Source organism: Sphaeramia orbicularis, chromosome 1 (assembly GCF_902148855.1).
Source record: "Sphaeramia orbicularis chromosome 1, fSphaOr1.1, whole genome shotgun sequence".
Lineage (NCBI taxonomy): Eukaryota > Metazoa > Chordata > Actinopteri > Kurtiformes > Apogonidae > Sphaeramia > Sphaeramia orbicularis.
Genome location: NC_043957.1, coordinates 46,231,778 through 46,257,980, shown reverse-complemented (window position 1 = coordinate 46,257,980; position 26,203 = coordinate 46,231,778). Strand labels below are relative to the sequence as shown.

The 26,203-nt window shown below is 36.2% G+C and overlaps 1 protein-coding gene across 1 annotated transcript in view; it reads left to right on the top strand.

Moving 5' to 3' along the window:
• The window catches only part of cxxc4 (CXXC finger 4), a 50,059-nt gene extending 40,682 nt beyond the window's left edge, over nt 1-9,377 (top strand). The window contains exon 3 of the mRNA XM_030148991.1: nt 8,159-9,377. Coding sequence (XP_030004851.1) covers nt 8,159-8,203 — 45 coding nt within the window. The 3' untranslated portion in view covers nt 8,204-9,377. The remainder of the gene's footprint in view (nt 1-8,158) is intronic.
• The last annotated feature ends 16,826 nt before the right edge of the window (nt 9,378-26,203 follow it).

The following is a 26,203-nucleotide window of genomic DNA, read 5'->3' as shown; positions in this document are numbered from 1 at the left end:
TGCCTCATCCCTTATAGTAGCATCGCATTCTCGGCTAACGGAGCAAAGCATAAGGCGCTAAATGCCCCAGTGAACGCTTCAGATCTTGTGAGGATGTGCACATGATGTCTGGAACTGTCAGCGTCGGTTCATTCTCATCTCTGTTTGTGAGAAGAACTGTCAAAGCGATGCAAGAATTTTGCTGAAGCTCTTAGTATGTGCTTTTTTAAAGTACATTTTTTAAAAAGAAATGTGTTGGCACTCAATTAGAATTCTGCTAAAATTGATCAGTCACACTAGTTCAAGCCTCAAAATTATGTAAGAATGTGTTTAGATTACTCAACTATTTGTCTCAAATGTACTGTCATTGTCGTGAAAATACACTTGAGCGAAAGTAAAACCAATTTTGTAACGTCAAATCAGAATCTTAAATGTACTCGATGATAAGTTATGTAGCAGTTATCCTCCTGAGGCCAAGGAAAGTGAAAATTTTAGCTTTTTTTTTTACATTAAACAATTGTCTTGATTGGAAACTGCATAATCCGACAGTTTTTTCAGATACATTTTTTAATTATTTTTATTTATTTATTTATTTTTTAATGGAATGTCCTTTGCAATGGATCAGATTTTTTAAGTAAAACTGTCAAACTTTTGTCCCATACAGAGGACAAAAAGGCATTGCTGGGTCTCAGGAGGTTATGATTTTGTCATATTAAAATAATTATCCTTGATGCAACCTCTAACAGGTGTTTAATATCTACTATGGATGTGGCTTAAGCTTAAGTAAGCAAAACTAATGAGGTTATGTTTGCTAGGTTTACTAGGTTTACACAAAGCTACCAATACCCCGTGAACCAACATCGGCAAAGCCACTGGTTATTCCCATGGACATACTGGAAATTCATTTGTGCAGTTTGGAGGAGGCTATCTACACTTTGTTCCACCATAGCATATATACACTTAAAGTGGAATAAACTTAAAGATGAGTTTGTCTCTTAAATATAGGTAATTGATTCAGATTCCTTCATGTTTGTGCCTAGGGCTTATATGTTCTTTTTTTTTTTTTTTTTTTTTTTTTTTTACTTCTATTGACTGTCCACTATAGTCTGTCCAGTCTTAGAACAACAGATCCTGTCATTTCCAAACACATTCTGTAGTACACAGAGCTTTTGTTTTATTCTATATTATTGTATAATTTGAACTGTACTGCAGTAAACCGTTATTTGTCGTAGTTTGTTAGTGTCACGTTGCAAAACTTCCACAATTACCTCTCAGCATATTGTAAATCGAGTGAGCTGAAGCAACATGACACTTCTTTACTTGTGTTTTATGCTGCAGAAAATCTACCGATCCACACACTTAGTCTTATCACAGGCTTTTTCAGACTGGTATTGAAGGGGCGGGGTAAATACATGATTGACAGCTGTAACCACCAATGGGATGTGATGCTGTTCAACTCAGTGCCTCAATAACCTGACAGCATCAAACAACATTAGGTTTATTATGTTCTATTAGATTATAAATGATATATTACATTTAGTCTTTTGATTTGGACTGAGAGGAGAGAGCTACAAAAGGACAATGTCAATTGTTTTCCTGCTCCTGCAGCTTTAAGTAAAAGTAAAATTACAATTACAAAAAAACAAAACAAAAAAAAAAAACAAAGAAGTATATTTGTACACATACAAACCTTACCTCAACACTAGATTTTTTTGTGAAGCATAATGTATAGTGTGGAATTTTGACTTACAATACTGTAGTAGTTTAACATTTGTTTAATTGTTTTGAGTTTTTTATTTGTTGGTTTATTTGAATATGATATAGAATATGATTATTTACAAAAAATAAATGTAACATATTGTGCAGGACAGGTTAAAGGCCAAACATGGCTTATGCAAATACTTCTATTATCATAAAAGGAACACTTCTATCCTCGGGGGATTTTGGCTTTTCTGTTTTTATGTGATTGGTAGAAAACACATTTTGTCTTTTAATTCTACTTTCTTTTTAATCTAACTTATTCTTAGCTACTTATACTCTGCATTTATTTACTTATTGATTGTTGATATGGTATGCCTGCTTCTGTGGAGCGGTGACCGTATTTTGTATTTCCCCTTGGAGATTAATGAAGTCTATCTATCTATCTATCTATCTATCTAAATACTCCAAAATCACACAAACTAATCCAGAGTCGTCAGTGAATCTTACATAGCTAAGATCTTCGCTATTCACATACAGTTGCAGAAAAAATTTAGACCATCCTTGTTTTCTTCAATTTCATGTTCATTTTAATGCCTGGTACAACTAAAGGTACATTTATTTGGACAAATACAATGATAACAAAAATAGCTCATAAGAGTTTCATTTCAGAGCTGATATCTATCCATTTTCCAGGTTTTCTTGATAATAACCAAAATCACTTCAGTTCTTACATCAATACCTATGGCAGTGTTTTTCAACCTTGGGGTCAGGACCCCACGTAGGGTCACCTGGAATTCAAATGGGGTCACCTGAAATTTCTAGTAATTGATAGAAAAAAAACAAAAACTACTTACTAATGAAAAAGATGTGGTGAGTTGAGAGAGACAATCACAATACATAAAAGACATGACAAACTCTAAAACTGAAACTGAAGCACTGAAGCAAACTATTACATGATCAAAAATAAATTAATTTTAGCCCAAAAAAAAAAAAAAAAAAAATCTCCATTTTGAACGTCTGGGGTCGCCAGAAATTTATGATGTTAAAATGGGATCACGAGCCAAAAAAGGTCGGGAACCACTGATCTGTGGCATTGTACTGACAAAAACAGTGCTTTTAGGCATTCCATGTTTTCTTTTCTGTCTGTTTTAGTCACATGATACACACAGGAGTTTGTACTTGATTACATAACCATTGTTTTTGATGACTTTTGAAGGTCTAATAATTTTTTCTGCCACTATAAAGGTGTATATGCTGTATTAACTAATTTTAAAGTCATAGTAATATAATCTATACAGCAATTTACCATTAATAACAACTAATGAGATTAAGTTTTATTTGCATTTTGTTGCTGTTGTTACTTAAATCAAGGCACCTCCAGCATATTCTAATTGCTGAGTGTAATATATGATATTAATCAGAGTAAAACCACGTATCATAATTGCATCAGAGCAGAGCAGTAGAGTAATCTGTATCTTAAAGCTGTATCCTCAACATCAGAGGAGGGTGTGTTTCACTGCTTTTGGGACCGTAGATGTATTATTAGTGATGGTATACCACAGATCTAAACATTTCTTTAAATTCAAAGCCTTTGTATCTCACAACTGTGTTTACTTTGTTGGCTTCCTGCATTTTTTTTTTTTTTTTTTGTCTCATACATTTACTGTCATCTGCACCAACTAACAGGAATGTGCTCCATAGTGTTACCAATGTTCATAAGTGACTTTATCTCCTGGCACCTTAATTTCACATCACACAGACATCCTTTTTGTTTGTCTACTACTGAACATCTTATCGAGTAGAAACAGCGTTAAATGTATTTATAAAAGCCTAATTGCTTCCAAAAGGAAAAAAATAAATAAAATTATTGGTGCGACACTGACATAACAAGATGGAGGGTGTCAACTCATTGCAATTAGACAGTGAAAAAAACAAAACAAACAAACAAAAAAAAAAACCTCAGAAAACATCAGCTCTTCTGCATCTTGACCCTTCAAAACACAATGTCTGACTTAATCTGTAACTTTTAATTAGTTGTGATGGGATCCTACTGATCTGGGTCCCTCCATTATTCACTTGAAAGGATAATATTAATTGTTTCATGGAGTGTTAAAAAAACAGTAAATGATTGTAGCATACATAAAAATGAACGTTTGTGTGTGTGCATGTTATGGCATTACATACACTGGAGGGGAACAATGTGGAAAATGTGTTTATTTGAGTATCATCTGTTGTTTTACAGCTAAATATCAGATACAAGTTAAGTGATTAAGGTTGTGACTGATAGGTACATTATGTTAACCCTTAAAAACCTAGAACGATTTTCTTAGCACTTTCCCCACATTTATCCTTTCCTAAATGATTTATTATTACTTATTACAATATTATCCTCTGCAGTTGTGCACATTTTCAAAACAGCTTAGTGTAAATTCAGAGATAATTATATCAAAACAGAGAAAACTGAAGAAACAGCAACTTTTTCAGCAAACTATACTTTGTAAGCCTGGATAAGTTGAGTTTACTTTAAAGAAATGGAGAAAAGTGGTTGCCTCAAAAAAAAAAAAAAAAAAAAAAAAAGTAATGATTAATGAACTTTTTAAGTAAATTAACTTAAAATCTTAGTTATATGTAAGTTAAACGTACTTAAAAAGTTCATTAATCATTACTTAATTTTTTTAAGGCAACCACTTTTCTCAGTTTTTGATGTAAACTCAATTTATCTGGGTTTACAGTGTATCACTAATTAACATTAAAAACAACCTAAATGAATAAATCATGTACAACCATTACCATTTTTTCAAACTGCATGGGTTACTACAGATCCTCTAAGTGTCTAAAAAAGAAAAATCAAATATTGCTTAAAAAAAAAAAAAAAAAAAAAAAAGTGCATTTTACCTGAATTATTTCAATGTATTGATAGGACGAGTGTTTCAAAAGTTATTAAAGGTTTTAGATCAGTAGATGCTTTTGCCTTCTGGTGACTGTTTAGCTCGTGGGGGTTATTTTTATGTTTAATCATGTCCTATAATTATTTTTTAGGTATGTTTAGTCACTATAGCAGCCACAATGCACAGCTCCCACCATTGGCTGGATTATTAACCACACAAAAAAACTCCCTGATATATTTACTTTCTAAGTCAGGGGTTCCCAAAGTGGGGTACGCATACCCCCCAGGGGTACTTGGAAGAAGCCCAGGGGGTAGTTGAAATTTTTTTGGACAAATGCATTAAATAAGTCATCATGTACCAAAGACAAAATAAATAATGAGAATTAATGCTGAAATATAAAACACAATAAATACTTTCATACAATAGTTTAATTGTAAATCATCTTGTTTAAGCTTTGGTAACACTTTAAGAACATTTGTATTTTATATTATTCAAAATAAGTTTATTTAAGTCGCTAAGTCATTATTTTTTGTTGATGAAAGGTTCATTTATTAATTAATGACCAATTTATTTATTCATTTTTCTTATCAATGAAAGAGGGCATTTTTCTGTTTATATTTTGCACACAAAATGTACTTTAAAAAACTTTTTATATATATATATATATATATATATATATACAGTTAAATATATGTTGTTTGTTTACAAAGTTTTGAACAGACACCTTTGGCACAGGAACAAATTTTGCCCAATTTTTTTTCAATAAAAAATTCTCAAATGAGAGTTGGGGATACTTGACTAAAAAGTATATTTCAGGGGGTACGCCACTGTAAAAAGTGTGGAAACAACTGTTCTAAATGAATATACTCCATTGGGGACAAAGGATGGACTAATATTGGAAATCTGTTAATGTCATGTTAATTTTTTTTTCTACTTTATTCTAATACTACTGAGAAAGTGTCAGAATAATAAACATCGACCAAATTTATACTTTAAATAGTTACATACATTCAGAATAGCTTTAGAGCCAGCTTGGTAAAATAAAGTAAAGTAAAGTAAAGTACATAATTAAAAATATGAAATAAAGCTCTAACATGTAATCTTTCAATGTTAAAATACTGAAATATCCTGTGGCTTATATTAATACTTCCTTTTATATTTATATTGTTAAGTTACTGGTAGCACAGTTACCAGGTACTTATATATGTTATAAACCTCGCCAATTTCAATTAATTTCTTTACGCAGTTGTGTTATATCAGCTATTTCCAATGCAACATGTTAAACATGTCAGAGAAATGTGTCATGTTATTCTTTATAAAATCCTGACCTGTTTCATTTGATTACCTTTACGTGCTGTTGCATTTCTTTCGTTAACATAAACATTAATCATAGCTATATGATTAGAATGAACCAATATAATGTGAATAAAATGTCTTTATATTCCCTTATGGTTAAATATGACCTCCTACTGAGTCAAAGAGATATTTATAATAGTAAAAGTCTTCTGTTAGTGTTTTAATTGAAAGACACCAGGTGATAGACATTGCATAGGCTGGGTTTAAATACCGTAATATTAATAGTATATCCTTTTCTATTAAATATCTGGCTGGAATTGTATGTAATAGTAAATGCAGGATGTCACAATTGTGTAACAGTTCATTCTAACATCATTTACTTTTAAAACACAGATAAGTTCACATCCTTAAAGTCTGATTTCAGTACCGTTAAATTCCTGCCCGGCTCCACTGTATGCTGTAAATACTGTTTACACATGTGGTTCATAAACGGCACAGCTGTAGGAGCTTGTCTGGTACCAAGGCGCTCATCAGCATGCATTTAAGGAGCCACAGATGACACTTGGTATTAAAATGTCAAATTGCCCTCCACTCAGACTAAAGTGATTTTAGTTGTGATTATGCACCATTTCCCCCTCTGTCAACAGCCCCGGAAAAAAAAAAAGGAAAAAAAAATCAAAAAAATGTACTAATTGGTCATGGGGATTGGTTGGAAACTTCAGTATTTTGTGTCTCTGACTTCCAAATGAGTTACGGAAAGGAGAGGTTGTCACTCTGGCATAGAGGTTTTTAGGCGAAGGAGGAGGGATGGCTGCTGGCGGAGGCTCAAATTGAAATGATGCACTGTTCCCCCTCACTGCAGCTAGAGCTCACAGTAATTAAATGCCTCATTGTTGTTTCTTGGGAATTTGTATTGAATATTTCATCCAGTGTAATGATTATTTGGGTGTGGGTGGGACATGGATGTAATCACCTTGGCTGCCTCTTTGATGAAATACTCGGTTTGGGCTCGTGGGTTATAGCCATTTTAAGCGCCCTGGTGGGTTTTTACTTTACTTAATGTATATTCAAAGTGCTGTAATCCGCTGCTACTCTGAACATTATTGATTACTGATGTCGGAATATGCCTGTTGTTTCTGAGAAGCCATGTTTTTTTGGGGTTTTTTTTCCTGCACTGTAAAAAAACAATCTGTAATTTAACAGAATTTTCACTGTTTATTTTACAGATTTTTCCTGTATTTTTAAGATACAGGAAAATATCAGTGAAATGACAAAAAATAGACTGATTTTACATGTGAAATGTAAAATAACATGAAAAAACTGTAACTGTGATATAACCATAAAATTTCCTTTTTGTTTTTGTTTTTTTTTTTTTGATCAATTTTTTATTTGTTTTCATTGTGCATCTCAGAAGTACAGTACAAAAGAAAAAGAAATTCACATTTTATAATACAAGGTTCTATGACACACAAAGTATAACCCCCCCACACACACACACAGAACCAGTGGTGACCCCCATACCAACCCAATCAAAATTTCCATTTTTTAGAAGAAATTTTTCTTTTTTCCACAGAAAAATACAGTTAAAATATATTTGCAAATGTATCATAATTTCACAAATATTTATTTTCTATTTATGAGATTAAACTGTTAATTTAAAGTTTAATATTGTAAAAAAAAAAAATAATAATAATAAAATGAGATAAAATTACTGACAATTAACCATAAAATAAGTATTTGTTCTGTAAGTTTAACAAGACTTGTTTGTTAATTGTCAAATATCTTGTGTAATTACGGGAGGTTTCACAACAAAAATGTTGAATAAATGTATTTTTGTGAATGTATAACATGTATAAGCACTGATAAACTGTCCAAATAGAGTTTTATCAGTGGATTGTACAACTTAGCCTCATTGAAAATTATTTATATATATATATATATATATATATATATATATATATATATATATATATATATATATGGGTAATTTGATTGTTTTAATACCTGAAAACATTCTTTATTAAACATTAAAAAGTCAAAAAAAAAAAAAAAAAAAGCAAAATCTCATGTAAAGTTAGGGCAAAAAACTGTATTTAAATGATGGAAAATTACTGTATTTTTATGAGATAGCTATTTTCCCTTATTTAACAGTATTTTTTCGGCACCCCTGCTGCCAGAATATTACGTTTTTTTACGGGGTTTTTTTTACAGTGTGAGAATACATGACATGACAATGACATGACCTCGAAAAACCTGTAAATTAAAACATGTCCTTCACATTGTGTCTCCCGCAGAGGACGCCGGTCAACAACGGTGAAGCGTTTCGGTGGTTCTTTTAGAGAGGCGAGCCGTGGCCCCCCCATCCAGCAGGAGGGCAGGTGGGACTCATGACTCTCTGCCAGGACCACTTGATGGGTTCACAGAGCCCAACACACCTGACGGATATGGAGAAACGGAGGGACAAAAAGTGGACTGACAAAAGATAAATGAAAACATAATGGTGTTGTTTTAACTCTGTAATTTCCTTTTCTGTGTAATTATTGTACCTTTTGACAGTATCATGATGTATATTTTTGGTGTCTATGAATGTGTTTTCAGTGTTGTGGCTGTAAGTTTTACAGCCAATCCTATGTAAAGGACTCAAACAGACAATCATACAATCACACTGAATCCGTCAAACAGAAATGGCCACAAGGATTGAAATATAACAAATACAACACACTTTACTCTGGAGCAATAACCTATTCTGTTGATTATTCTTCCTTTTTTTCATTTCTGGTGATTTTTTTTTCTTATCAAACTGAGTTATCAGAGTTTTGTCTTTTATTTCATCTGGAAACCATTTTGAAATGCCAAACTAATGTTAGGACCGTCACTGTCTGCATGACGAGTCTGCTTGAGAATGACAGCTGGAAGGACAACTGCTCCTTCTCCGTCTTTGATGAACTTGTTCGCAAGTTTTCTCATTTGAATGGATTCACTACACAGCGGGGCACATTGTCTTGAGTGGTGAGTTTCAGTTCTTAAAAACCTAATTAGGCATCATTTGACTGTGACAGCACCAGACATTTATGAGTCAGAATGGTGTCTGGAGGTCATACTTTCAAAGATGATCCAGTTTTTTTTTTTTTTTATATAAACTTATGTAGGTGATCAAATGTTTTTTTTCTTTCTTCCTTTTGTCCTTTCTTTCAGTTTGATGCACTAAAGGTTGTAACTGTCTAAAAGGTAGCGAGTAATGCCAGTAAAAGGAACTGTAGGTTATGTTGAAAATCACTCAAATTTAGAATTAATTACCGTACACTATACATATTTAACATATCAGATGTTGTTCTGGAGCTGAGGGATAGTTTGGACTTGTCCCCTGCAGAGCAAAAAAACAACAGTCCTTTCTCCTACAAAGACATTAACACATTCCAAAAACAAAATTATTCAATAAGTTACTCATTGTCTTAAACCCTATTGTTGCATGTGTAAATGTGTTTTGGTTTTAAAGATTACTAAGAATTTGTATATTGTTGTTGTGATGCTTTTATGTGTTAAAATAAAAAAAAAAAAAAAAGACTTCAGTAAAAGACACCTTGACAGAAATGTTTGATGTGGAAGATTCGATGAAAAAAGGAAGTGATCAACTATAATCACCTGATAACTACCATTTCCGACTTTTTTTTTTTTTTTTTTCTACTCAAAACTACAACAGAAATAACAAGCAGGAGGAAATAGAAGGAATGGAACAACGATGGTTGCCTCCCCAGTCACGTATTCTCTCGAATACTAAAATGTTGCATGGAGAAGAGTGGTTCCCAGAGGCAGCAGACTTTAAAGGACTAGTGAAATCCCATGTGGTTTGTCATGCTGGAATGCACTGGGGGGGGGGGGGGGTGGGACAGGGGGTGTAGGGACGAGGAAAAGCAAGAGAAGGAAGGATGGTGGGTGGGGGTGATGCGAGACAGGCTCCTGAGATAGAGCAAGCAACTGAGCAATTGCAGGTTCTTGGGGTTTTCATGGGTAGGGGGTGTGAGCAGTTATGGGGGTGAAGGGGACAGTAGGAGGGAACGAGCGGACAGAGGCACATTTGGGCGGTTGCTGAGGTGGGGAGGAATGCCAACGCTGAGGAGAATGAGCAGAGAGGGAGGAAATCATCCGGGACCGACTTCTCCCCTGACTGAGCGCGCTTGCCATCACCCAAATTGAGCTGCTGACTGGAAAGGGCCGGCCAAGACAGACGGCGTGGAGCATTCTGTGGCGGAGACGTTGGCAGCAGTATGGTGTTGAGGCGCCGGATCCCCCCCCCCATCGCTCGTCATCAAAGGTTGATAACATGTATCAGGGGCGTGCTAGTTCGCTCACTCCCTGGCCAGTGAGATTAAATAACATCACAGACAGCTCTCTAATCGTCCCCCCCTCCTTCATAAAACACCTCCCACTCGTCGCTCAGGAACTGGGATTTAAAGTCCTCAGGCTCTCACTGCAAATTATTTGGTTCTTACCGAGATAAAAAAAAAAAAAAAAGAAACTTAGATTTAGAAGCGTTAGATAATTTAACTTGTTTTAAGAGTTAATTTCTTATTTTAAGGCCCTGTCTAGATGAAAACGGTTTCGGTTGTAAACGCAAAAGTTTTGTATCGGATAGGCTTTTCATCCACACGAAATCAGCATTTTCAGTCAGTAGTCACTTTTCCATTGGCTATCTGTGCAAAACTTTACCGATATTTACTAAATGTTAAAAAAACAGAAGTGCGTAATGTTGGTTTTTCCATTAAATCACAAATGCGATAATTTGTTTATTTATTATCTCGAGATGACACAAGAAGTCATTCCATAAACATGGCTGACGAACGTAAAATACGGTGTTGATTTACAGATATATTCATTATTGTTATTATATATTACCCCTCTATCTCATACTAAGTTAAAAAATGATTGGGTTTCCTGGTGTGTCCACACACACCGCGACATGTTTCTTCTTCTTCATTTGTGGTAACGTACGTCAACATCGTTTTTTTTAATTCACCTGACTCTAGTTGCGAAAAAAGGTCTTTCCATTGCAGTTTTGCGTGATATACCATTTGGCTATGCCTGAAAAACTACCTCTTGCCAGCGCAAAAACTTTTAATCAAAAAATAAGACTTTTGGCGAAATTGTCATTTTTCCATTAGGTAAATTTTTATGTGCAAGTTATATTTGAGGGTCAATGGAAAAGCGACTACTGAAACCGCAACTTTTTGAAACCGGGTCCCAGAATGGATAACTCTGAAATCGTCGGTTTCGCGTCTTTGTCTGTATGACCAAACTGTAACTTCTCTAACATGATTATGTCATAGCCCCGCCTCTCTAACCTTTAGCCCCGGAAGCAAGACCCCACTTCACAACAACAATGGCGGACTACAGACTAGTGCTCGTGCTACAGCAGCTATTGAGCTTATTGGTAATGTTAAATCAAAATCTTAAGCTACTCTTTCATTACAATGAGCAACAAACAACCATAGCTAACAATATTCCTTACATGCTCTTGGATCTACTGCGGAGAGGGAGAACCAGAAGGAAAAACTGGATCATATCCAGTAGAACCAAGTAAACTTTATGCGCATGTTCTACGTCTTCTTCTCCGTTTTTTGCAAGAGCATTACAACGCCACATACAGGCCTAGTATCAGTCCTACATCGTTTTCAGTGGTTTCATGTGGACGCAAATATTTCCTGAAATGATTCTGTGTCTACAAAGCACTTTTTTGAAAACGACAAAGAAAAAGATTGGATAGGAACAGATGCAGTTTCATGTGGACATGTCCTGAGTGTTCATACATCTGTAGACATGCTTATTTCTAGATTTAGCAATCTTAATTCACAAAATCTTGTCAAGTGAAATTTTCTTGCTGCACGGTCAGATATTTTGCTTGTTTTGAGTACTTTTTTCTCAGATTTAGCGTTTTTATCTTGTTTTTGGACACCCCTTTTTTGGGGACTGAGGAGGTAGCATGTTAGCATGTTAGCATGTCAGAACAAAGGTGGTATTTCATGACAGGTACTCACTCAAATGGATATGCAAACGGACTTTTTACGTGGTAGAGGCTTGATGACATTACCTAAACAAAATTTTGTAATTATGTTATTCCAAGAAATTTTAGAGCAGCACAATGTGATCATATTGGGTCACGTCATATAGATGATACATGAAAATCATCATACATATAAAGTTTAAGACAGTTTCTGTAAATTCAATGAAAACACTTTATAAAATGGGCACATGGGAAGTTCCATGTTATTACAGTTTGAATTATATTTTTATTATTTTATATTTGTCCAAATTATCAATGCATTTAAAAAATAATATGAAATAACATATAAAACTTAACAAGGCAAAGAGAAAACACTCAACTAAAATCATTGACTTTTAATGCCCAAACCACCACATACGCTGCTCTATTTCATATTCACTTTCCTACATGTTTGTCTCCATGCCTGTATCTGTACTTTATTTCAATATTATTTGAACAAATTTTTTAAAAAATTTTGCATTAAAAACTCTATAGAGGATTCCATAAGGTGATAAGTATTATTCTATTGTCACATGATCATCATCGTGTTGCACATTCATACGTTAATGTAATGTAAACCCTCAAACAGGAAATCATTGAAATAGTATGGAAAATGTAAATTGAAAAAGGATGCAGGGATATTAAAATGTATAAAGTTTTGTAGACAATATGTCTACAAAATGTTCATATTCTCAACAGTATGAACACGTTTGTCTGGTCAACTTCATTTCATTGGTAAATATAGATCTATTCCTCACATTCAATCTGAAACATGTTCAATAAAAAGGTGGAACAGGGGCAGTTATGACTAATGATGAGTTTAGATAATGTGAAAAACAATGTGATGTGAAAGGCCGTTTTAATCATGATTTCGTCCTAGTCCTGGGCTAAGGTCTGTTAAGAAATATGTGAGAAAATTATTGGAATGTTGAGGGATTTGGAGGCATCTGGGGTGGATCATCGCTCAGTGGAAACACAGACTGTGGTCTTTTTTGGAAGAGATAGATGCTGTGTGCTCTGGACTAAAGATGGGAATTCTGCAAAGTTGGCATTTATGGATGTAATGCTCTACTTTAGGTTTGACATACGTTTATCACAGTAATCCGGAGCCCATGTGGTTCGATCAAACATAGATGAATGGTAATTCTTGATGCGGTGCCATCTGAGGGATTGGAGATCATGATATTCATCTTAGGCTTGCACCCTTGCCCTTTACACACTGAAATACTCCCAAATGCCTTAAATCTTATAATTCTGCTTCATGCATGAAAGGCTGAAGCATCCACATACCCCATGTCTTTGTTTAATGATCATTGCTGTTATGCATTTAAATAATATTTAGATGTGAATCTGTATGCTTTACCTGCTAATGCTAAACTAAAATTAGTCACTTTTCCATTGACCCTCAAATTGCACAAATATAACTTGCGCATAAAGACATACCAAATGGAAAAATTACAATTTTGCCACAGCTCTCGTTTTTTTGATTAAAGTTTTTGCGCTGGCAAGTTTCAGGCGTAGCGCAAATGGTATATCATGTAAAACTGCAATGGAAAGACCTTTTTCCGCAACCAGTCACGTGAATAAAAAATGGATGTTGACAGACGTTCCAACAAGCAAAGTAGAAGCATTTTAAAAGAAACATGGCACAGTATGTGTGAACACACCAGGAAACTGAATCATTTTTAAATTTAGTACAGGATAGAGGGGTAATATATAATAATAATGAATATATCTGTAAATCAACAGGATATTTACGTTTGCCACCATGTTTATGGAATGACTTCTCATGTCATCTTGCGATAATAAATAAACAAATCATCACATTTGTGATTTAATGGAAAAAACAACATTACGCACTTGTGTTATGTCAACATTTAGTAAATATCAGTAAAGTTTTGCGCAGATGTCCAATGGAAAAGCGACTACAGACAGCAATTACCTTTACAGTTTGTTTTATACACTGGAAGGGCTGGGAAGAGATAGCAGCACTTATTTTAACACAGAACACTCATTAATATGATTAGGAAAATACTAACATATTTATTAATATTTAAATCAGACTGTGGTATTTTCCTAACACTACCATCAACCATTCATTCATCTTCTGAACCACTTAGCCCTCGGTGGGGCAGGAGCCTATCCCAACTACCTATGGGTGGAGGGGGGGTACACCCTGGACATGTCGCCAATTCATCGCAGGGCTGACATATAGAGACAAACAACCAGTCGCTCTCACATTCACACCTATGGGCAGTAACCAATTAACCTACTAGTGCATGTCTTTGGATGGTGGGAGGAAGTCAGACTACCCAGACAGAAACCACGCAAGCACAGGGAGAACATGCAAACTCCGCACAGAAAGGCCCCCTCCCATCGGCTGGTCCATGTTGCCACCAACCATGTCTTTCCTAATGAAAGACCTGATTCATTCAGTCACAAATTACATTGAGCTTATATGTATCTGTGGTTTGCAGAAACATGCAATGACAACATTTTCTTTTGGCATCTGGGTTGAGTTTCAGTGCCGCTTTAAGGAACAGAAAGTAAATATTGTTAAATACCTCTGGTGAATGCTAATAAACTTCTGTTGACCCATATTGCTGGGGAATGATGTAATCAAGTTTTCAAAATATGATTTGACAACTTCTCTGGTGTATGAAAATGCTGAAGTAAGATTTTTTTTTAGCAATGGACTTAATTTGAACTCAGTTGTATTCACACACAAGAAGCACAAACACATGAAATATGCTCTATTTGCCGATGGTTGAGTCATTTGCCTGAATTAGTGCAGCAAGCAAACAGTGAGCTATTTCTGAAAATAAAATCAGTAGATCATGAAGATGAAATCTTATTCAAACAAGCTGATCATTATCGGATCTCTAGGTCACTTCAGCATTTCCACATATGTGCTAAAGGTTTATTTGACTTTTTCCCATGATGTAATGCTCCTCTAAAAACCTTTTACCAAGTGAGAATGGGTAACTATCAGCTGTCACTCAAAAAAAAACACAAAACTACATACAGGACTCTGTGATACCAGTGATGCCATTGGATGCCATGGGTTAGTGGGTCAATAAGATGTGCTTACCCTCTCTGTGTCCTCCACAGAAATGCAGAGTCTCTGTGATAATCCCTTTAGGGATTTTGAATGAGAATGCTCCCTCACTCTACTGGCATACTTCTTGGCACTGAGCAGAGGAAAAATCCACACACCTTCCCATCAGGGGGTACTGAGAAAGGACATGCACGATAGGAAAATTAAAGCAGTACTGCTGGATTATTGAAAGACAGGAGTTAAATGGCTTCACACAACCCTCTCGTTAGACTGTCGCTTTAATTAAAACTAAGTGAATGCATAATCATAGAGCAAGTTAGGAATTTCAAGGTTATCTTTACAGTGTGTCATTTTGTCAACCCTTTCAATAAGTTTGAATCATCTGTAATAAATCCCAATTTCTTCTTCGATATGGAGGAAACAGTAGATACTTACATACTCTTACACAAGGCATATAACACTTTCCCACACGGACTCACTCACACACACAGGACAGAGAATGAGGCCGGGAGAGAACAACACATAGAGCCTTCCTCTCTCCCCACCTTGTCTTTCATTATTTATTTACTGTCTGCAGTTTTTCCATCGCACGCATATTGATGCAGAGAAAGCAGGGTGTGAGTGCGTGTCAGAATCATTTCCTGACGAGGGAGACAAGGTGGAAGTAATCAGCAGAGCGCTGATGCAATATGACAGCCCCTAGAACCGCTGGTACACAGTTAAGAGCAGGAGGGAGAAGAAAAACATCCCCCCACTGAAGGAAGAGGCAAGATTTGCACAAGCGACATTTGGGTGGAAAGTAGATTTACAAAGTTCTAAAAGTTTTGTGGGAAGAAAATCGGATTCTAGGGCTGTTTTGTCTTAGCTCATCTCTGAAATTTTCAGCTTAAGTGTAAAACTGTCTACCCTAAAGACAGTGTGTTGTTGTAAGTGTTTGTCTGGATGGTCATTCGGAATACAACATTAGCTGTCCGTATGTTCTGAAGATGTTAGCGCTATAGCTTCATTTCACTTCCCCTACCACCTTCGGGGAATTTGAGCAATTTCCTGCAGCAACATATAATAAATGTATCCGCATTTAGTTGCTTTGTCAAATTTTGTCAAATTTAATCAGACACAACCATGGAAAAGCTGTTTCTCCAGTCTGTGATAGAAACAGAAAGGAGGACACACACTTACATGGTCTGCAGAGGAGCCAGCGAGGCGCCTGGCTGACATGATCTTTTTCCACTAATCTTGTCCGACTCTGCCTCTCTCTCTCTGTACGAGGCAGGTATAGATTGATTAGCTACCCTGCAGCCATCACACTGAGATGGTCGAACGCCCCAGCTCTCTCTCTCTCTCCTACCAGTGTAACACACCTGTACATATCTTCCTCAAACATCTGTACATCTCTATCTCATACATTTTTCCGTCTCTGTCATCACCTTTCTCTGTCTCTCACATTACAAATACTCTCACCTTGTCTTACTCAAACACACAAACACATATGCAGATATCATCCTGGTTATATAGACACACACACAAACACACACACACATGCACATGCACAGACACCATCTGCTCTTCCTGACAGGCTAAACCTTCCAGGGTGCAATAATTGATGAATGTGGAAGATGGTGTGTTTAGGGTCTCCCTCCCTGCCTCTCCTCCTCGCTCGGCGACCTGAGAGAGTGAACCCCATGCCCAAACACACATACAAACACACATAGGTGCAGGCGTGCTGATTGATTGATTGGGGCGGTAGGTTTCATGACGGCTGGCGACATTTCTCCACATCATGTCAACGTTCTGGCAGCAAGAGTCTAAGAGTGATCTCTCAGGTATTAGGTAATCAAAGTCAGCAGGGCTGGTTTCCAGGGTGGTGCTCCTGCGACAGTCTGTACAGGTGAAAAGTAAAGAAAACTTTACTCATAGTATCCTCACTTTCTCAAGTCAAAACTCATATACAACTAATATGCATTGGAAATGGGATAAACATGTTTTGTGATAGAGTGGGCAAGTAAGAAACAGAGGTGTCTCCTGTGTATCCTGCCTAGTATCCCTAGAGTCATAATAACTCAAATAAGTATTAGTTTACAACGGTGGTTCTCAACCTTTTTTGGCTCGTGACCCCATTTTAACACCACAAATTTCTGGTAACCCCAGACATTCAAAACAGAGACATTTTCTTTGCTAAAATTATTTTTTGATCATGTAATAGTTTGCTATACTATGTTGCAAATAAATATTAATTTTAGAGGACATTTAGTCTATATAATGTATATTATTATTATGGATGGAGGCAGAAAAGCCAGGTGTAGATTACTGCACAAAGTGAGAATTTGATTTTCCATGGTCAGGATATGTACAGTCAGTCCAGCTTGGATTTACAAGGCTGACAATTTATACTGAACAAACAAGAACTCAAACTATGAATTATGAAAGAGCTGCAGCATCTGAAACCGACCACAATGAACATTTGAAAGATAAACAGTACCACAGTGCTTCAGTTTCAGCTTCACAGTTTGTCATGTCTTTAATGTATTGGGATTGTCTCTCTCAACTCACCATATATTTTTTATTACTAAGCTTTTTTTCCCCTTTTTTTTAAATCAATTACTAGAAATTTCAGGCAACCCGATTTGAATTCCAGGCGACCCCATGTGGGGTCCCAACCCCAAAGTTGAAAAACACTGTTTTACAACCTTCATTTTCAATTTAAGGACTCTGAGCAAATGACGTAGACCACGTAGCCTCTAGATGCAAATTGATAGATGTACAATCAATCAAAGCACCAAATTGTAAACTAAACCATTACAGAACAAAAAAACCAAAACATCTTTCGTCTTAACCCTTTATAGGTCACTCACAGAAATACTGTGAAATTAAAAAAATTCATCCTTAATGTGTTATTGGAGGACATAACAAGACTTTATTAATTTTGTGAAATTTTTCAATTTTTTTATTGTCATGTAGAAAATCAAGGTTAATGAAGTTACCATATTTGGTTTCTTGCCCATATGTGGCAAAAAAAAAAAAAAAAAATCAAAGAATTAAACACAAAAAATACAAGAAAAACCCATGTAATGTGAAAGGAACATGTATTTTAAGAACATTAGATCATCATAAGTGCTGAGACAGACCCCTGTCCACATCCACATTCTCCCTTTGAACATCATTCCTTACATTAGTACCATTACTTCATGGTACCTAACAAAGCAGGTACACTCACTGTTCATGCAGAGGTGGATCTTACAGACCCTGTAGACCACATTGGACCTAAAATTGTTGACTCACTGGTCTCACTGTAACTGTTACTGTCACTGTCTTGTAACGTGTATGGAAATGACCAAAAATAGTCACTTGCCTGATAAAGGGTAAACAAACAGTAAAGTACAATTGTTTGTTCTTTTAGAGAACATACAAAGCCTGTCCAAAAGTCTCACACTGTAATATTTTGTCGTAGACACATATTGCAGAACCTAGACCTGACCAACTGAATCAACCCCAGATCATAACACTGCCCACAGGTGTGTACTGTAAGCACTAGGCATGATGGGTAATCACTCCATCCACCTCTCTTCTCACCTCGATGTGTCCACCATTCTAGAACAGGGTCAGTGTTGACTCATCAGACCACATGACCCAATTTTTGTGCTCTCTAGCAAGTCAAGACCTTTTTTTTTTTTTGTCAAGGCTACACAGCTTTAAGTCCCAAACCCTTGAGCTATCATTGCAACGCACATGCGGAAATGCTTTTAGTTTCACTATTAAATATGGCCCCTAAGTTCTAATGATTTTTACAATTTGTGTTTTTTTACAAGTGATCTTCAACCTTGATCATTTAAGTTTTTATCTGACCACATTCCTTTCTTGAAGATGATGGTCCATCACTTTCCCTCAAGATCTTAATAATGTGTTGGACAGTTATAGTAGTTTTAGTATTCTCCTTCGTTGTCTTCTTTGTTTGATGTAAGCTAATGATTTAACGCTTGTTAAATAGCGTGACTTATCTACTTTTAATATTTTCCAAGATCATAGGATATGTATTCTGACGGAAAAGGCACTCTCTGCATCAGTTAGGGTTAAAGAACTTCCTTCATGCTGAAACATATGAATCACTGCAGTAATTATCCAAAAGAAGCTTGTTTAACCCTTTCATGCATGAATTTTGAGACCCTTAATCAAGATCGTTTTCCTGAATGTTTTATTCCCCTTTAAGCATGAAAAAAAAAAACACAGTGACTGAGTTTTTTAAATTAACCTATTTTTCATGGAATTGCAAAAAATATCCACTCAGCTGGACACTATGAGTTTAATTTCTGAAGCAAAGAAACATGTATTTACTGATATACTGTGTGAAAACTATGAAATACATTTTTTTATTGCTACTAATCTGATGTTTTGTCAAATTTTAACACACTGTGATATTAGTTATTACTCACTTTACAGAGAGAATATGCCAAAAAATTAAAAAAAATTGTTTAGAAAAAAAAAAAAAAGTCAATTACAGTCTCATAACAATAACAAGAAATTGATTTACACTCAATGATGTTACTGCAGACCAAATTTATCAAGAACAGCTAAGTTACAGCAATGGTATGAATTGCAGTGTATGGGATGGTGCATAAGCGTCCACTGTGTTGGCTGATATGGAACTAAAAAAAATAAAATCCATGAATATACAAGAACGGAGAAGAACTGTCCACTGTAGTGACCACTAGCCATGAAAGGGTTAATTAAATCTAGCTTAGGACCTTTTTTTTTTAGTTGCGTAGTATACAGGGGTTGGACAAAATAATGGAAACACCTTCACCTCAAGATGATAATGCCCCAATCCATACAGCTAGAATTGTTAAAGAATGGCATGAGGAACATTCTAATGAAGTTGAGCATCTCATATGGCCGGCACAGTCCCCAGACCTCAACATTATTGAGCATTTATGGTCAGTTTTAGAGATTCAAGTAAGACGTCGATTTCCACCGCCATCGTCTCTAAAAGAGTTGGAGGGTATTCTAACTGAAGAATGGCTTAAAATTCCTTTGGAAACAATTCACAAGTTGTATGAATCAATACCTCGGAGAATTGAGGCTGTAATTGCCGCAAAAGGCGGACCTACACCATATTAAATTATATTTTGTTGATTTTTTTAAGGTGTTTCCATTATTTTGTCCAACCCCTGTATATTGTCATTGCAATAAAAGACTTTTGCACGTCAACAACAGCCATTTTGGATGGGGCTCTACTGTCATGTGTTATAACAAACCTGCTGCGTATCAGATCAGTGGTAGTGGTTGGCCTGGCCTGATCTTGGCAAGGTGGAAATCTGTTCAAATGGAGGGGAGGCCAGATGCATCAGCAAGAGCAAATGAAACATGAACTCCAGACTGATCTGGTTCCCAGGCTACTGTCTTTCCACATCTGTAAGCATAGTTGATGTTGTCCACAAACAGACAGGTGTATTTTAAAAAGTATTTGACCTTCATTCTAGAAAAGTCCTGGCCACATAAATATTGCTTTGAAAAACCACATATAAATGTAAAAACACGTCTAAACCAAGAGCATGGTAACGCAACAGGGAGCAGAGTAAAAATGGAATCCCATCTGTAGACCAATAATGACGTTATTCCTCAGTATCACACTTGACTGTAAAGTCAGTAAGTCTCAAAAAAACATAGACTAGGGGTGGAGACTAGGGGTCTCACTGGTCCAGATGTGTTCTTGGACCCTAAGAACACCCTTTTGTACCTGGAGTTTCTTCATTTTAAGTGGTGGTCGGCAATTTGAGGGGTGATGGGGTGAGTGTATGCTGTGCCCTTTGTTAGAAAAATAGGACCAATGGCCCTGTAGCTTACTGGCCAAATTAAAAGCTTTGGGAAATGTATCCAGATGCCATTTATTATCACCCAGTTCTGTGTATTTATTATATTACAGAAATAGCCCATGTTTTGGTCATATTCCAATCCGATCTGTAAAAAATTCCAATTCAAACTTGATATCATTGATACTGATTTATTGGATCAATCCACTTCCACTCTCTTATAATGGGAACATTTTTCAAAGTCGCACCAAATCCAGAATCAGATCCAAATTGAAATAATTTCAATACCTTGTGCTGACATCATCATACAGAAGCTGTATACCAAGTTTGAAGTCAATCGGAAATGTAGTTTCGGAGAAGAAGACGATTGAAATTTTTTCCCCATAAGAGCCCATGTTAAATTTTCCGTAAGTTCCCAGATCCAGAAGAAGATCCTGATCAGTATGTGGCCGTTATGTTTTGGTCATCTCCCCATCAGGACTGGACTGTAGAAATTTACACTTGATATCATTTATATTTACTGAGTTACTGCATCGATCCACTTCCTATCTCTTATAATGGGGAAATTTTTCAAAGTCACACCAAATCCAGAATCAGATCTGGAGCCGAATAATTTCACTAACTTTTGTTGACATCATCATAAAGAAGTTGTATACCAAGTTTGAAGTCAATCGGAATTGTAGTTTCGGAGAAGAAGCGGATTGAAATTTTTGTAATAGACGACAGACGACGGCCGGTAAGCTGAAAATGACAAAAGTGCATTTATTTTGTTAATCTGAGAAACACGAGATATCACAGTTGAGTAAACCCAGCACACTACTTCGAATTAAAAGGTTCATTTACTTATTACTTTAATATGCAGTTATAAAAAGATAATTATAGAATTAGAAGATAAGTGAATGAAATGGAATCGTAGAATTACAAATGTCACAGTTATGATCAAGGCATTCTGCAGCAACATCCTTTGGGAGGTGTGGACGTGTGTGTTGGTTGGTGATGCAGGAGTGGGACTCAAATGGACGTCAGGACCTTACCCCCGTCTTTGGGTTACTCTGGAGAAGACTTAACACCAACTCTTCATTCACCAATACGAGAGCTCAGCGACAAATTAATGCAACTGTGGACGGAAATAGATGTTGTAACATTTACTGTGACATTACATAACCACTGCATGGTGTAAATGATGCCACAGCAAAAGCCTCCTGTCATTTTAAAGATAATGACGTCCCAATGAAATACTGTGTGTGACTTTTTTTTTTGCCGGGCAGTGTATAACAACTCATGTAACTAGAAAGGATGATATAAACCAGAGCCATCCTCATCACCAAAATTAAGATGACACAGGGGAAACTACAGTTGGGATATATGACCAAAACATTAAATCACTTTTTTTTTTTTTTTTTGGGAATGTGTAATGGATATTTTATGATTTTAACCCATGAAGACCCAGTGTTACTTTTGTGTCAGTTCCAAAATATTTTGTTGTCTATATTTAACTTTTCTTAAGTGATTTATCACAATTTACTATGACATAATTCTCTGTATTTTGTGTTTTTTCAGTGAACATCAGGTGTTTTCCTATATTTAATTCATTGATCATGTAGATGATCAGTAAATCAGGAAATTAGGAGAGCTTGCCTCAGGTAGAGGAGTTGAAGTATCTTTGGATCTTATTCACGAGTGAGGATAGAGCGGGAGGTTGACAGGTGGGTTGGGGGAGCATCTACAGCACAGGTGTCAAACATGCGGCCCGGGGGCCAAATCCAGCCCACCAAAGGGTCTAGTCCGGCCCTTGGGAAGAATTTGTGAAATGCAAAAATTACACTGAAGATATTAATCATTTTAGTTCAGGTTCCACATTTAATCTCAAGTGGATCGGATCAGTAAAATACTATCAGAATAACCTATAAATACTCACAACTCCAAATTTTTGTCTTTGTAAATGTAAAAATTTTCATGTCCTTTTACTGTATTTACGCTAAAACAAACTACCATTTCACAAAAACGCGAATAACCTGAACAAATATGAACATTTTGAAATGTCTGAAGTGCAAGTTTTCCCATATTCTGCTTGTTATTACATGTTTTGTGTATTTGTAGATCCACTGTGATCTGTAAGTTGTAATTTACGTGTGTAAATGATAAACTGAGACAGAATATCATTAAAATTGCACTTAGTTTTCTTAAGAAATTTCAGTTTGTTCATGATATTCACATTATTTTAACCCTTTCATGCACAGTGGTCACTCCAGTGGACAGTTCTTCTCCAGCTGTTCTCTTGTATATTCAGGGGTTTTGTTGTTTTAGTTCCATATCAGCCAACACACTGGACACTTATGCACCATCTCATAATAATACACTGACATTCAGACCATTACTGTAACTGTACTGTTCTAGATAAACCTGATCTGGAGTAACATGTTTCAGTGGAAATCAATTGTTATCTGTTAGAAAAAAGGTTGTTTTTTTTTTGCATATTATCTCCATGAAAAGAGTAATAACTAGCATCAGAATATGTTAAAATGTGAGAAAACATCAGATTGTATTTTATTTCATTGTTTTCATATCACTTTCTGATATTGGGTTTTAAACACGTTTCTTCAAAAATTAAATGCATAGACATTTTTGTAACTCCATGAAAAAACAAAAAAAAGAAAAAACCCTGATCACATTGTTTTTTTCATGCCTATGGAGGAATAAAAACACTCAAGAAAAAAATGTAAACTAAGGTTCTCATAATTAATGCATGAAAGGGTTAAAGGACAGTTGATAGATGTAAACATTTTGATCGCATAATTTTACGTTTTTTTTGCTCTAAAACACAGAAGAAAGTTTGGAGTTGACATTATTTATATATTATGATGTTATTATTTTACTGGTCTGGCCCACTGCAGATCAGATTTGCCTTAATGTGGCCCCTGAACTAACATGAGTTTGACACCCCTGGTCTACAGTAAACCGGTCTGTTGTGGTGAAAAGGGAGCTAAGCTGAAAGACGCGAAGCTCTCGATTTACCGGTTGATCTATGTTCCAGCCCTCGTATATGGTCATGAGCTCTGGGTAATGACGGAAAGAATGAGGTTGTGAGTATAAACGGCCGATATGAGTTTCCTCCGCAGGGTGGCAGGGCTCAGCCTTAGAGATAGGGTGAGGAGCTCGGACATCTGGGAGGACTCAGAGTAGCGCCGCTGCTCCTCCACATCCAGAGGAGCCAGTTGAGGTGGTTCGGGCATCTAGTGAGGATGCCTCCCGGACATCTCCCTGGGGAGGTGTTTTGGGCATGTCCATCCAGGTGGAGACCTCGGGGCTGACCCAGGACATGCTGGAGGGATTATATCTCTGGGCTTGACTGGGAACATCTCAGGATTCCCCTGGAAGAGCTGGTGGAAGTGGTTGAGAAGAGGGCTGTCTGGGCTTCTTTGCTGAGGCTGCTGCCCCTGCAACCTGGACCCAAATAAACAGATGAAGACGGGACAGTACGGCACAGTATGTACACTACCAGTCAAAAGTTTGGACTCACTTTCTCATTTAAATGGCTTGAGATGGACCACAGATGGCCAACAAATGCTCAGCATCACTGGAAACTCCTTCAAGACTGTTGGAAAATATTTCAGGTGACCACCTCATGAAGCTCATCGAGAGAATGCCAAGAATGTGCAAAGCAGGAAAAAAAAACAAATTGTGGCTACTTTGAAGAATCTAAAATATAAAATATGCTTTAAGCTATGTCACACTTTTTTAACTACATAATTCCATGTGTGTTCATTCATAGTTTTGATGCCTTCAGTGAGAATCTACAATGTAAATAGTCATGAAAATAAAGAAAAAAACAGGTGAGTCCAAACTTTTGACTGGTAGTGTAGATGTTCATAAAAGCTCAGATTAAAGTTAAAGGTTATTATATCAAAAATAGGGAAAACTGAAGAAAAAGTGACTCTTTAAGGAAAATATATCATTAATTGAACATAAACCAAGTGTCCCCATCCACTGTCATTGATCCAACTCCATTGGTTTTACTGGTGAATCAATTTTGTAGAAGATGACAGTATTTCCATGTTTACTACAGAGCCTCTGAACGTCCAAATGGCTCATATCTGATGACCATGAAAAGATGACAAACTGTATTTTACACCAATTATTTACATGCATTGATAGAATTAGTGGATCAACAGGGATTAAACATTTTAGATCAGTAGATGGTTTTGGTTGTTGTTGGCTTTTTGGGTTTTTATGGGTTATTTAATTATTTTCTGACTACAGGAACTGAAGACAAAACATGATCCAAAATTCTTTTACTAAAGCTTTAAGCCATTTAGGACTGGAGAAACACATTCTCAATTAATTTGTTACAAAAACAAAACAGGCTGCCTTTTTGATATATTGCCCAGCCCTGCGGAAAATATAGGCAAGTAGTAGATTCTAGTCAGAAAAATGGTTGTGGTAAGGTACAGACTAACAAAGGAGATAATGCCACACATGTTGATTTTACAAGGTACTAAGTCTGTTTTCTCCATTCACACTGTCACTTTGCAAATATACTCAACGTCTTTTTTTAAAATCCATTTTCAGGGAGATTAAATCATGTTTCCATGCTACAAAAAAAACCAAAGGGCTTTAAAAAAAAGTGACGGGAAATATTTGTGCACTTTTAGAGTAGGTCATGGATTGACTAAATGTATCAGTCTAACAGAAATTTTAAAGGCTTTTCATGTTAAATGTGTTATCTTACCTTCAACACAGACAAAAAAAAAAATCTGAGTTAATAGAGAAATTGGCCTTGTGTCAAATGTTCATTTTGATGAAATGTCAAAAGTTTACGGAAAAATATTACATGGCTTTCACAGCAATATTCTTCCTTAAATTAAGACACTAGTCAAATATGTAAATAAATAATACATACATCATTTTGTTAGATCTACTGAAGGAGATCAGCTATGAGATTATGTTAAAAAGAACAAGACTATTCATCTAGATAAAACAAAATTACACACAATATCTGTGAGGAGTCCTATTCAGCGATTTCTCAGGGTATCACTCATCTTTCAATTTATCCACCTATCCTTTCATCCATGCATCGACCCCTCTATTCATCATGCGTTGATCCATCTATCAGCTGCTTCACCGGTCCACCCATACATCCACCTACCAAGTCTAGCCAGGTGATCAAATGAGCTCATTACTTACCCTTAAAAAAACACAAACAAAGAGAAAAACACCACGTGACAAACTGACACATCATTAAGCTATGATAACACCATACACATGTTGGTGAACGGTCTGAATGCTGGCGAGCGGAGGCGGGGGAGGAAGGACGGGGAGGGTCCAAGTGTCAGGTCCCATTGAGGTCAGAGGATGGCGGCTACATTTACCAAAGCAAACAGCCCAGAGGAGCAGAGTACTTCACCTGTCGCTGTGAATTACTCCATTATCACATCCACCA